The sequence below is a fragment of the Neovison vison genome, chromosome 6 (genome assembly GCF_020171115.1).
Source record: "Neovison vison isolate M4711 chromosome 6, ASM_NN_V1, whole genome shotgun sequence".
Taxonomy (NCBI): Eukaryota; Metazoa; Chordata; class Mammalia; order Carnivora; family Mustelidae; genus Neogale; species Neogale vison.
Window position 1 is genome coordinate 130,938,597 of NC_058096.1, and position 13,652 is coordinate 130,952,248.

At 37.2% G+C, this 13,652-nt stretch overlaps 1 protein-coding gene across 4 annotated transcripts in view; it reads left to right on the plus strand.

Moving 5' to 3' along the window:
* The window catches only part of ACAD11 (acyl-CoA dehydrogenase family member 11), a 103,704-nt gene that overhangs the window by 15,705 nt on the left and 74,347 nt on the right, over window positions 1–13,652 (plus strand). For all 4 annotated transcript variants that reach the window (XR_006385040.1, XR_006385039.1, XM_044252362.1 and 1 more), the window contains exons 6-8: window positions 10,166–10,307; window positions 10,865–10,986; window positions 12,878–12,984. Coding sequence is in view for 2 of the 4 variants with exons in the window: in XM_044252362.1 (XP_044108297.1) it covers window positions 10,166–10,307; window positions 10,865–10,986; window positions 12,878–12,984 (371 nt within the window). In the remaining 2 variants the exon portion in view is untranslated. The remainder of the gene's footprint in view (window positions 1–10,165; window positions 10,308–10,864; window positions 10,987–12,877; window positions 12,985–13,652) is intronic.

Here is a 13,652-nt window from a genome sequence, read left to right on the forward strand (position 1 = left end):
TGTTTTGATTATTATAACATTATATAATTTGAAATCAGGAAGTGTGATGCTTCCAACTTTATTCTTTCCCAGGATTGCTTTAGCTCTTTGGGATCTTATGTGGTTCCATAAAATTTTAGGATTCTTTGTTCTATTTCTGTGAAAAATGTCATTGGAATTTTGATAGGAATTCCATTGAATCTATAGATTGCTTTTAATAATATGGATATCTTAACAATATTAATTCTTCAAATCCATGAGCATGGAATATCTTTTCCATTTGTGTGTTCTTCAGTTTAGTTCATTGGTGTCTTACAGCTTTCATACAGGTCTTTTACCTGCTTGGTGAAATTTATTCCTAGGTATTTTATTCTTTTGGGTGCAATCGTAAATGTAATTTTCTAAATTTCTCTTTCTGATAGTTTGTTGTTACAGTATTAAAAACATAATATTGTATGTTGATTTTGTATCCTGCAACTTTACTGAGTTTGTTTTTCTAATAGGGTTTTTTTTTGGTAAAGTCTTACAGCATTTTCTATATAAAAAGTTCTGTTGTCCACAAATAATGACACTTTCACTTCTTCCTTTCCAGTTTAGATGCTTTTTAATTTCTTTTTCTTGCCTAATTGCTCTAGACTTCCGATACTGTGTTGAATAAAAGGGGCAAGAGTGGGCATCCTTGTCTTGTTCCTAATTGTTAAAGGAGGGTTTCAGCATTTTACCATTGAGTATGTTTGCTTTGGGCTTGTTACATATGGGCCTTTATTTTGAGGTACATTCACTATAATGACTTTTTTGAGACTTTTTATTGTAAATGGAAGTTGAATTTTTTCAAATGTTTTTTCTGCATCTATTTAGATGATTAAATGATCATTTTCTTGATGTGGCATATAACATTGGTTTATTTGCAAGTGTCAAACCATCCTTGCATCCCTGGATTAAATCCTGCTCAATCATAATATATGACCTTTTTAATGTAGTGTTGAATTTAATTTACTAATATTTTGTGGAGGATTTTTGCATCTGTGTTCATCGGGATATTGGTCTGTAATTTTCCTTTTTGTATGTGTGGTGTCTTGTCTGTTTTTGGTATTAGGGTAATGCTGGCTTTATAAAATGAGTATGGGGGATACCTACCTGGCTGAGTTGGAAGAGCATGAGATGATCTTGGAATCCTGAGTTTGAGCCCCGCATTGGGTGTACTGATAGCTTTAATTTTAAAAAAATAATAATAAGTAAATAAATAGGATTTGAAAGTATTCCCTCCTCTTCAGTTTTTTTGGAAGAGTTTTGAAGGACAGATATTTAAATCTTATTTGAATGTTTGATAGAATTCACCAGCGAAACTGTCTGGTCCTGGGCTCCTATGTCTGCAATTCTGTTTCCTTCCCTAATTTTTGGTCATTATTTCTTCAAATAAGTTTTCTATCCCTATTTCTCTTTTCTCCTTCTGGGACCACTATAATACAACTGTCATTCCACTTGATGTTGTTTCGTAGGTCCCTTAAGATATCGTAACCTTTAAAAAAACATTTTTTCTGTTTTGTTTTGGGCTTCTATTTTATTTTGCACTTCACTATCCCATCTTCTAGGTCACTGATCTTTTCTTCTGCTTCATCTAGTTTGTTGCTGAACCCCTCTTGTGCATTTTTTCAGTTCATTTATTGCATTCTTCAGCTTCGTGACTTCTGTTCAGTACTTCCTTATATTTTCCCTCTTTGTTGACGTTCTTACTGTGTTCACCCATTCTTCTTAGATCAGTGAGCATCTTTAATGGCCATTACTTTGAACTCTTTATCAGGTAAATTAATTAATGGAATTTTATCTTGTTTTCTTACTTGGAACATACTCCTTTTTCATTATTTTGCTTCATTCTCTATCTTTGTTTCATCTTCTTTTAAAGATTTGTTTATTTACTTGAGAGGGGGGAAGGGAGAGGGAAAGATAGTATCTCAAGCAGGCTCCCTGCTGAGCATGGAGCCCAACACAGGGCTCAGTCTCACAACCCAGAAATCATGACCTAAGCAGAAATCAAGAGTCAGAGGTTTAACTGACTGAGACACTCAGGCACCACTCTCTTTGTTTCTGTGTATTAAGAATAACTTCTATCCTTCTCAGTCTTAAAGGAGTGGTCACAGGAACATGGGATGTGTTTCACTTCGCTGTCTGTGCAGTGTCCTGGGGGCAGTAGCCTAGCCATGACTGCCTCTCTCATTATTTCAGCACCATGGGGCCGAGAAATGCAAACCCCCTGGCCACCAGAGCCAACATTCAAGGGGTGTCACTTGTGTGAACAGCTTTGGCAGGGCCATAAAGGAGGGATGGGCCAGGATAATACTATCCACTGGATATACTGGGATGAAGCTTCAAGGGATACCTTGCTGGATAGCCCACTTGCTGAGTTCAGTGAAGCAGGGCCATTTGGTAGCCTGTCTGCTGGGTTTAGCAATGTAGGGCCACAGGGCAAGCAGCACTAGTAAGGTAGAGGGAGAGGGCAAAAATGGCACCTGCCAGCATCTCCATCCCCAAAGAGAGTTCAGATAAATCCCAGCCACTCCAGCAGATGCTTTAAGATTGGCCAATGAATCTCCTTCATAGAAGGTCTAAGTTTTTTTCAACCTGCTGCTTTTGATGGTTCCCAAGATGGGTAAATCTATCCATGAACCCTTTAAGAGTGGAGTCTGTTTTCTAGAACCTTTTGGTTCTCCTGGATGTGAATCCTTTTGGTTTTCAAAGCCAGACATTTTGGGGGCTCATTTCTCTGGTGCTCCAAGGGTGGGAGTACCTGATATGGGGCTTAAACCTCTTGCTTCTCTGGAATATAGTCCATATTTATGTAATTCCCTCCTGCTTGTGGGTTGCCACACTGGAGGGTAGGATTTTTGGTGACACTTCATCTCTACTTCTCCTACCCATCTTGCTGTTTTTGTTTTGTTTTGTTTGTCTTAAGATTTTATTTTATTTTATCTTATTAAGATTTTATTTATTTTGACAGGGAGAGACACAGCGAGAGAGGGAGCACAAGCAGAGGGAGGGGGAAAAGTAGGCTTCATGCTGAGCCAGGAGCCCGATGCAGGGCTTGAACCCAGGCCCTAGGATCATGACCTGAGCCGAAGGCAGGTGCTTAGCGACTAAGCCACCCAGACACCCTTTAAGATTTTATTTTTACATAATCTATACACCCAGTGTGGGGCTTGAACTCACAACCCCAAGATCAAGAGTTGCATTCTCTGTTGACTGAGCTAGCCAGTTGCCCTTGATATAGCCTTTCTGTCCTTTATTGTGGAGGAGCTGTTCAGTCCTTTTCAGATCATTTTCAGAGAAAGTTGTTCTATATCGAGCTGAAGATTTGGTATATCTGTGGAAGTAGATGAGTTCAGTGTCTTCCTATGCTACCATTTGAACCACTTATTTTAACTTTTTATTTTAAAATAGTTATATACTTGTAAGAAGTTGTTAAAAAAAAAAAAAGTACAAAGGGTCTTGTATACCTATCATCCTAATTCCCCAAATGGATCTCACACAACTATAATACATTATCAAAGCCAGGAAACTGACATTGTGTGCCTTTTAAGTTGGATAGGGAAATACCAAAATTTCAGGGTTGTTAGGAAGCTAAAATGAAGTAATCAATGTGGACCAAGTAGCTGGTACCTGGCATAGCTTGTTTCAGTTTTCTTCTTCTTTTTCTTTATTTTCTCCTCTGTTTTTCTATTTTACTTTTTTTGAAGATTGCCTATCAAGCTCTGTTCCTCATAAAACTATTAAGGTAGAAGTAAATATTTCATAATATGTACTAAGACTTAAACAGTGGTTGTAAGGGATCAAATTATAGGAGACTTTTAAGTTGTACATTTCTGTAACAAGTAAGGTTTGAGGTTTTATTATTTTGTGGGGTTTTTTTTCAAAGAATAGCATGTTTTATTTTTATCATCAGAAAACACAAGAAAGAAGACATAAACAAACTTAAATGACAAACCTTCCAGGAATGTGTGTGGTAAGCCAGTAAAGGATTACTAAAGGGTATGGCAGAAGGAGAGCACATTACTCAGTTTTGTAATCCGTATTTTCCAGTTACTTGTACATAAAGTATTTGAAGTATGTTTGAGTATTTCCATAATACAACATGCTTACTGAAATGTTTAAAAGAAATCCAACCTTCCTGAAAAATATTGTTAATTTTCTTTTTTTTTCAAATATTTTCTTTATTTGACAGAGAGAGATCACAAGTAGGAAGAGAGGCAGGCAGAGAGAGAGAGAGAGAAGCAGGCTCCCTGCTGAGCAGAGAGTCCGATGTAGGACTCGATCTGAGCACCCTGAGATCACGACCTGAGCCGAAGGCAGCGGTTTAACCCACTGAGCCACCCAGGCGCCCCAGTATTGTTAATTTTCTAAACACAAATCTTACCCATCTGGCAGAGAAATGTTTAAAAGTTTAATGTGCATTTCAATTTGAAAAACAAATTTATTTAATTAGAAACAGATAAGCCTAGAGATAATTCATCTGCATTCATTAATTAGTAGTCAGATGTATGTAAGATAATAAATACATGTAATCTGGTTATTCTAAAGTCATCTATCTTGCAGCCTTTTATACATTAACTTTTGAAGAAAAAAGATTTGATATGCAAACAAAATTTGTATTTTTAATGGCTCTTCTTTTTTATTTCCCTCATTATCTCTTAAATGTTAGTGTAGGTGGGCAGAAGCATAGTTATGAAATTTAATTTTATTGCTAGGAAATGTGTAGCAGTTTGGTTTTTTTCAACACCTTTACATAACAGGTTTTTTTTTGTTTTTGTTTTTGTTTTTTCCAGAGACAGAGGGGTAGTGGCAGGGGGAGAAAGTGAGAGAAAATCTTAAGCAGGCTCCACATCCAACAGGGAGCCTGATGTGGGGCTTGAACTCATGCTCCTGAGATCATGACCTGAGCTGAAATCAAGAGTCAGACACTAGACCAACTGAACCGCCCAGGCCTCCCTACATTACAGATATTTTTTTAAATACTTTTTAGTAGAGGCATCTGGATGGCTCAGTCACTTAAGTGCCTGCCTTCAGCTTAGGTCATGATCCCAGGATTCTGGATCTCTGAGTTGAGCTCCCTACTCAGCAGGAAGCCTGCTTCTCCCTGTCCCCTTCCCCTCACTCATGCTTGCTCGCTCTCTCTCTCTCTTTCAAATAAAATAAGGAGGGAAGGCAAGGTAGTGGAAGAGTAGGGGAGCTCGTTTCATTTGGTCCCTTGAATTTAACTAAAGAACTGTCAAAAAATTCTGAACACCTATGAATTCAACCTAAGATGAAAAAAGAAATGCTGGAATTCTACAAATAGAAAAGTGACCACTTTTTGCAAGGTAGGAGGTATGGAGAAGTGAATCTGAGGGGATATATTGGAAGATAAATGGCAGGGGGAGGGAGCCTCTGCAAGCCAGTTACAGGAAAGTGATATAGCCCCTGAGAGCAAAATTAGAACCTTTAGAAATCTGCTCCAGTGAGAAATGTCCCTGCCTGAAAGCTGCTCAAGTGGTGAAGTGGGACAGAATCCTAGGTGGGACAGTGTGACCTCAGGATATCTCTGGAGTCACAGAAAGAATGGGGGTGCCCGAGCTGGCAGCATTCCCAAGCATTGCAGCAGGGAAGCTGGTTATGGACAGTGAGCTCGTGAGGGGGCTTTCAGCTTGGTTTGCTATAAGCCATGAATGGTGGCACACTTGGGCAACAGTTCTCCATACAGGAGCCCTGCAAAGGCCAGAAAGGCTGTGACACTCTACCTTTCCCTAGGAAGACCAGAGTGGGTGCATACCACAGGAGTCTGCAGAGTTTGATACACACAGAAGTGAAGATCACTCATCCCTGAGTTTACTGAAGAGAGGTGACTGTGATCTTTTCAGCTCCAGGGCTGGTGATCCAGGCATGGCCTTTTTTATTTTCGTCCCCCAGAGAGGCATGGAAAGCCTTCAGGAAACAAAACCCATTTAGAGCAACCAGAAGTGGCTTACACTGAAACTGGCTCCCTGGTAAAGCGTGGTGCAGGTCTACTCAGGCAAAGACACCTGAGAATCAGCACAGGAGGCTCTTCCCCAAGAAGACCAGCTGGAAAAGCAGGCGAACACCAAGTGTATGGAACACACAGGACTGTAAAACTGCAGCACTAGGGGAAAATAGTATATAAAATTCAAGGGTTTTTTTTTTTTTTTCATTATACCTTTATCTTTCAGGTTAAAGTTTTCCTTTTCCTTTTCAACAAGTTTCTTATTTTATCAGATCTTTGTTTTTAAGTCTTTTTTTAACTTTCATTTTTTTTTTTTTACGTTTAATAGATACATTCTTCATTTTTGGCTTCCTTTTACTGTATTCAGTTTTATATATATATATATACATATATATATATATATGTATGTTTTGCTTTCTTTACAATATTGGGACTTAGTATCTTTTAACAAACAGAACAAAATACAACCAGGATCACCCTGTTTTGTCTCCTGGGAGACTATAGTCTCTCTGACAACCCCCCCCTTCTTTTTTTCTTTTCCTCTTTGGCTTCTGACTGCTTCAGATTTGTCTGGTGCATATTTCATTTGGGTCTGGTTGATCATTTTTATTTTATCTCATTCATCCATTCTTCTCTGGGCAAAATGACTAGAAAGAGAAATTTACAAAAAAGAACCAGAGGTAATACTTCCTGCCACACATCTAATCGATATGGATATAAGTAAAAAGACACAGCTGGAATTCAGGATAATGATACTAAAGTTACTAGGTGGGCTTGAAAAAAGGATGAAAGACACAAGAGAATCTGTTAGTGCAGAAATGAAATCTAGGCAGGCTGAAATTAAAAATGCTATAACTGAGATGTATTCTAAATTGGATGCTGTAACACCTAGGGTAAATGGGGCAGAAGAGGAAGGAAGTGACCTAGAAGATGAGTGGAGGGAAAGGAAGGTAGCTGAGGCAAAGAGAGAAAAACAACTAATGGACTATGAGAGGACGCTTTGAGAAATCAGCGATACCATGAAGCAAAATAATATTAGAATTATTGGCATCCCTGAGGAAAGAGAAAGAAAGAGAGAGGGACATAAGGTATATTTGAACAAATCATAGCTGGGAACGTCCCTAATCTGGGAAAGAAAACAGGCATTCAAGTCCAAGAGGTAGAGAGTACCCTTCTCAAAATCAATAAAAATAGATCAACACCCAACATATAATAGTGAAGCTTGCAAATTTCAGAGATAAAGAGAAAATCCTGAAAGGAGCTTGAGACAAGAGGTTCTTAACCAACGGGGTTAGAAACATTAGGCTGGCAGCAGACCAAGCCATAATGACCTGGCAGGGCAGAAAGTGCTGGCATGATACATTTAAGGAACTAAATGAGAAAAACATGCAGCCAAGAATACCTTCCAGCAAGGCTGTCATTCAGAATGGAAGGAGACATTAAGAGCTTCCAGGATAAACAAGATTCTGTGACCACTAAACCAGCCCTGCAAAAAATACTAAAGGGGAAACTGTAAGCAAAAAGAGAGCCCCAGTGTAACAGACCAGAAAGGAACAGAGACAGTCTACAGAAAGAGGGACTTTATAAGTAATACATTGACACTAAATTCATCTCTTTCAGTAGTTCTTCTGAATCTAAATGGGCTAAATGATCCAATCAAAAGACACAGGGTATCAGATTGGATGGCAAGACACATCCATATGCTGTCTACAACAGACTCTTCTTAGACCCAAAGACACCTCCAGTTTGAAGCCGAGGGCTTAGAAAACCATGTATCATGGTAATGGACATCAAAAGAAAGCTGGGGTAACAATAATCATATCAGAAAAATTAGATTTAAACCAAAGAATGTAGGGGCACCTGGTGGCTCAGTGGGTTAAAGCCTCTGCCTTCAGCTCAGGTCATGATCCCAGCATCTTGGGATGGAGACCCTCATCAGGCTCTCTGCTCAGCAGGGAGCCTGCTTCCTCTTCTCTCTCTCTGCCTGCCTCTCTGCCTACTTGTGATCTCTATCTGTCAAATAAATAAATAACATCTTTAAAAAAAAAAACAAACCAAAGTATGTAATAAGAGATGAGGAAAGATACTATGTCATACTTAAAGGTCCTATCCAACAAGAAGATCTAATAATTGCAAACATTTTTGCCCCTAAAGTGGAAGCAGCCAATTAGATAAGCCAATTAATAACAAAATTAAAGAAACACATGGATAATAATACATTAATAGTGGGGGGACTTCAATACCCCACTCACAACAATGGGCAGATCATCTAAGCAGAATATGAACAAGGAAACAGGGACTTTGAATGACACGCTGGACCAGATGGACTTCACAGATACATACAGAGCATCCCATCCTAAAGCAACAGATTACATATTCTTCTCAAGTGCACATGGAACATTCTCCAGAGTGGTTCACATACTTGGTCACAAATCAGGTCTCAACTGATACCTAAAGATTGGGATCATCCCCTGCATATTTTCAGACCACAATGCTTTGAGACTTGACCTCAATCACAAAAGGAAATCGGGAAGGAACTCAAACACTTGGAGGTTGATGAGCATCCTATTGAGGAATGAAAGGGTCAGCCAGGAAGTTATAGAAGAACTTTTAAAAATTATGAAAACACAACTGTTCAAAACCTTTGTGATACAGCAAAGGCAGTCCTGAGAGGGAAGTACATAGCAATACAAGCCTTTCTCAAAAACTTAGAAAAGTCTCAAATACACAAACTAAATTTACACTGTAAGGAGCTGGAGAAAGAACAAGAGCTCTTCCCCTGCAAAACAAAGTAGGAGAAGAGAATTAATAAAGATTAGAGCAGAAATCAATGAAGTAGAAACTAAAAGAACAGTAAAACAGATCAATGAAACTAGAAGCTGGTTCTTCAAAAGAGTTAATAAGATCAATAAACCCTTGGCCAGACTTATCAAGAAGAAAATAAATCATAAATTAAATTAAATATATAAATAATTTTAAAATCCTGAATGAAAGGGGCGCCTGGGTGGCTCAGTGGGTTAAGCCGCTGCCTTCGGCTCAGGTCATGATCTCAGAGTCCTGGGATCGAGTCCCGCATCGGGCTCTCTGCTCGGCAGGGAGCCTGCTTCCCTCTCTCTCTTTCTGCCTGCCTCTCTGCCTACTTGTGATTTCTCTCTGTCAAATAAATAAATAAAATCTTTAAAAAAAAAATCCTGAATAAAAGAGGGGAGATCACAGTCAACACCAAGGAAATACAAATAATCTTAAGAACATATTATGAGCAGAAGCTTTTTATCTTGATGAAGTCCCAGAAGTTCATTTTTGCTTTTGTTTCCCTTGCCTTTGGAGATGTGTCTTGCTGTGGATTGCTGTGGCCAATGTCAAAGAGGTTACTACCTCTGTTCTCCTCTAGAATTTTGATGGATTTCTGTCTCACATTGAGACATTGAGGTCTTCCATTTAGAGTTTATCTTTGTGTATGATATAAGAGAATGGTCAAGTTTCATTCTTCTGTATATAGCTGTCCAATTTTCCCAGTACCGTTTATTGAAGAGACTGTCTTTTTCCCATTGGATATTTTTTCCTACTTTGTTGAAGATTAGTTGACCATAGAGTTGAGGGTCCATATCTGGGCTTTCTGTTTTGTTCCATTGATCTATCTGTCTGTTTTTGTGCCAGTAGCATGCTGTCTTGGTGATCACAGCTTTATAATATAGCTTGAAATCAGGCAAGTTGTTAGGGCCACTTTGGAAAACATTGTGGAGGTTCCTCAAAAAGTTAAAAATAGAGTTACCCTATGACCCAGCAATTGTAGATGCTTAAGCAACTGAGCTACCCAGGTGTTCTGAGAGCAAACTTTAAACTGTGCATGACATGACATAGATGCTTAAATTATAAGTAATTATTAGAATTTCTTCTTTACCACAGTTAACCCTCAGTTGAGCAGTTTCAGCTGCTTTTGTTTCCTCTCATTAGCAGAGATACTAGTGGTATGTAAAGTAAAATGCAGGATAACTGATGGCCAATAATGGAGCCAGCAGACTTGGCTCTACATATTCCAGACTAATTAGTTATTTGGTAAATGAGATGTGCCATTGCAGGTAAAAACTATAAACTATGTAAACTAAGATTTGCTTTTGATAGAGAATAGGATTCCACTTATTTCCCTGTTTTCGTTTTGTATTAAATATGTTAAAACCTTTTTATTTTTAATTGCAGTCTCGAGTTATAGCTATACTGGATTGGGAGCTTTCAACTATTGGTCATCCTTTGTCAGACTTAGCTCATCTCTCCCTATTCTACTTTTGGCCAAGGACTGTTCCAATGATAAATCAAAATTCTTACTTTCAAGAAAATATAGGTATGAAATCGTAATGTTGCCTAAATTGCTATTAATATAAAATTATATTTATTTTTCATAATTAAAAGGTAAGATTTATATTGCCATTTTAGATACATAGCTTTTATTTGTTTCTTGAAATGTTTCTTTTTTTTTTTTTAAGACTTTATTTATTTGAGAGAGAGAGAGAAAGAATGTATGTGCACAAGCAGGGGGAGGGACAGAGGGAGAGGGAGCAAGGGCTCCTTGCTAAGCAAAGAGACCAACTCAGGACTCGATCCCAGGACCCTGGGATCATTACCTGAGCTGAAGGCAGATGGTTAACCGACTGAGCCACCCAGGCACTCCTCTGAAATGTTTCTAATTCATTTTATTCTTGATTTTTCTGAACAACAGCTTTTACTTTTAGTAATTATGATAAAATGTAGCCCTTTATATATATATCATTCGTTTGGAAAACAACATTCAGAACATGTTTGTTATGTGTATCAGTTTTATGTACACATGTAGTATTATTACATTTGAAACATTCACCATGATATCTTTATTAAATTTTATAGTATGTGCTGTTTTTATAGGGATACCATCAATAGAAGAACTGATTTCAATATATTGCCGCTGCAGGAGAATTGATTCTATTCTCCCTAACTGGAATTTCTTTCTTGCCCTTGCATATTTTAAAATGGCTGGAATAGCACAGGTAATTGATTGGTCTTAACTTATGTTTCTCCATTATTTATTAATGTACTATTCATGATATTTTCTGGTCTTCAGGAGTTTTATGTTCTTTTTCCTTAGATCATTTTGCTTTGGATAATGACAAATACCAGGACTGGGTGAATATGAATCCAGACTTTACAGAATAGTAATTTGGCAAAAGCAAAAAATTGAGTAGCAAAATTTGTTATCTGTTATCATTTTTTGGTATGACAAACTTAATAGTGGAAGGAAGAAAGAAAGAAATAAAGAGAAAAAGAGAAAAGCATATGAAGATTCATTATTTCCTGAACATCCAATTTAAGAAAGAGCTAAAATCTTTAAATAATGTTTGCTCCAAACTATAAAACCATTTATTAACCAGTACTGATGATGAGGAAAGAAATACTTTTGCATGTCCCAAAGTCTAGCACTGTACCTAGATTATAGTAGCCATTAATATATATTTTTGAGAGAATAGATGAGTAAAATTTTCTGTTTTCTAATAATGTTAGAATCACACAAATTACATGACTGATTTTAAGAGGAAATTGAGCATAAATTCAGTTTTTTAAAATCTAAAATGTATTCTTTGTGTGGTTTTGTTTTTTGTTTTTTTTGTTGTTGTTGTTGTTGTTTTAGCAGGGGAGGGGCAGAGGGAGAGGGAGAGAAAGCATCTTAGGCAGGCTCTACTCCCAACACAGAGCCTGCCATAGGGCTCAATCTCACAATCCTAACTAAGATTATGGCGTGAGCCAAAATCAAAATTCCAGTGCTTAACCAACTGAGCCACCCAGGTGCCCCTAAAGTGTATTCTTCTTTATACTGATTTAGTTTACATATGCTTTGAATCTCAGGAGTTTATTTAAGAAATTGAGATGCTTCATCAGTGACAAAGGGCTAGGGCTTGGAAGAATAAATCAGTAAGAGATTTTAGAAACAAAAAAGAATATAAAAAGGATTAAGGTGTTTTTTCCTTGTCTTCTGAGTCCATGCTATCCATGACCAATTGAAATGTCTTCTGGATATAGTTGTATTACATCTCATCCTGTATTTTAGAATCACATTAATCGTGTTGGTTGGATGGGTTCCTCAAAAGAGGGTTCATGGTATCAGTTTCCACAAATCAGATACCAAATGGGCTTTGAACTTAAAATGGATTTTCATTTCAAACAAAAGTTTTACTTGCATTATGCATTATGTATGTGGTAGACTATATGGTAACAGGGATGATCATAAACATTGCATTCTAACTACAAATATGAAATTGGAAATGATGGAAGGAGTGTTAGAGTGTCTTATTGCATAAAGAAGTACATGAAGAAATAAAACTAATGAAATTCAGTGGATTGTGTTAGGGTGGGACAAGCAAGGGAAACGAGAGTGTTATGTTGAAAGCACAGAACACAAAGAAAGAAAAACTAATTAGCATTCAACTAACCCTGTTCAAGGAGATAGTTAACTAAATTCGGACTCCAAAATAATGAGAGAAAATATTCTTAGAGATCATCTCTGTGTCTTCTCTTCCATTTTATAGTTTTTAATTTATTTTGGTTTATTTAGATTTTCCCCCACTAAAACAGGAGAACAGTGATCTTTAAAGGTGGTATAAGGTGACATCTTTGTTAACTCCTGAGTTCATTTTCAAGTTTGATTTGATTTACAGTTAAAGTTCTGTTAGGATGAGAGTGTGTTAAACAAATAATGCATGTCTAACTCTTTAATTTAGGGCGGTATAATTATCCCCATATGTAAATAAATAGAATTGATGGTCTGATTTATATCTTGATACCTTGTGAGGTTAGTGACTCCCATAGCTGGGAAACTGGAGAGACTGGATAGCTGAAGAACGGTTTTCAGTCTATCTTAATTGCTCTCTGTTAATTTATTTATAGGGAGTATATAGTAGATATCTTCTGGGAAATAATGCATCTGAGAGTAGCTTTTTGTTTGCCAAGATTGTGCAGCCTCTGGCAGAAACTGGATTACAACTTTCGAAAAGGTAAGCAAAATCGATTCCTTGGCTAATTCAAATTAGAGCCTTTATTAGGTATATGAAGGTTGTAAACTTCAGGGGGATAGGGACTGTTTCTGTTGCTTTTACCAGGATTATTGCTGCCAGTGACATCCTGTTTTTGGTAACATCTTATATGCCTGAAAATAAAATAACCTAGATTCATGATTAAAAGTATTTTTTTGCCAACTTGAGCATATAAACTTTCAAGGAAATAGATAAAACTCTCAGATGCTTCTTTCTAACATTTACATTACTTACATATTCCCATTCAAAATTATACCCTATAAAAGATGATTTATTAACTTTAGAATTATTGCTCTCTTCCATCATACTTCATGAAATTTTATTCAGTCACTCCATAAATGTCTTTAAAATCCATATCTCAATCAGTGGAGCACTTTTTGAGGCATCTAGTTCTCTTCCCAACTACACACTTTCATCTAAGTGATGTGATATAATAGCACTTACTGAATCCATTGATGATGCTGTCCCTGGAAATTCTGTCCAGGCACAAGTACCCAGGACTTAACATTAGGACAGTTATGTTTCATAATTCATCTTTTAGGTGATGTTTGTGTTCTCTCAACATAACAACTGACAGTGTTGCTCTTCATAAAGATCTTTATAATGACATCCAGTAGTTGTGTTTGTGA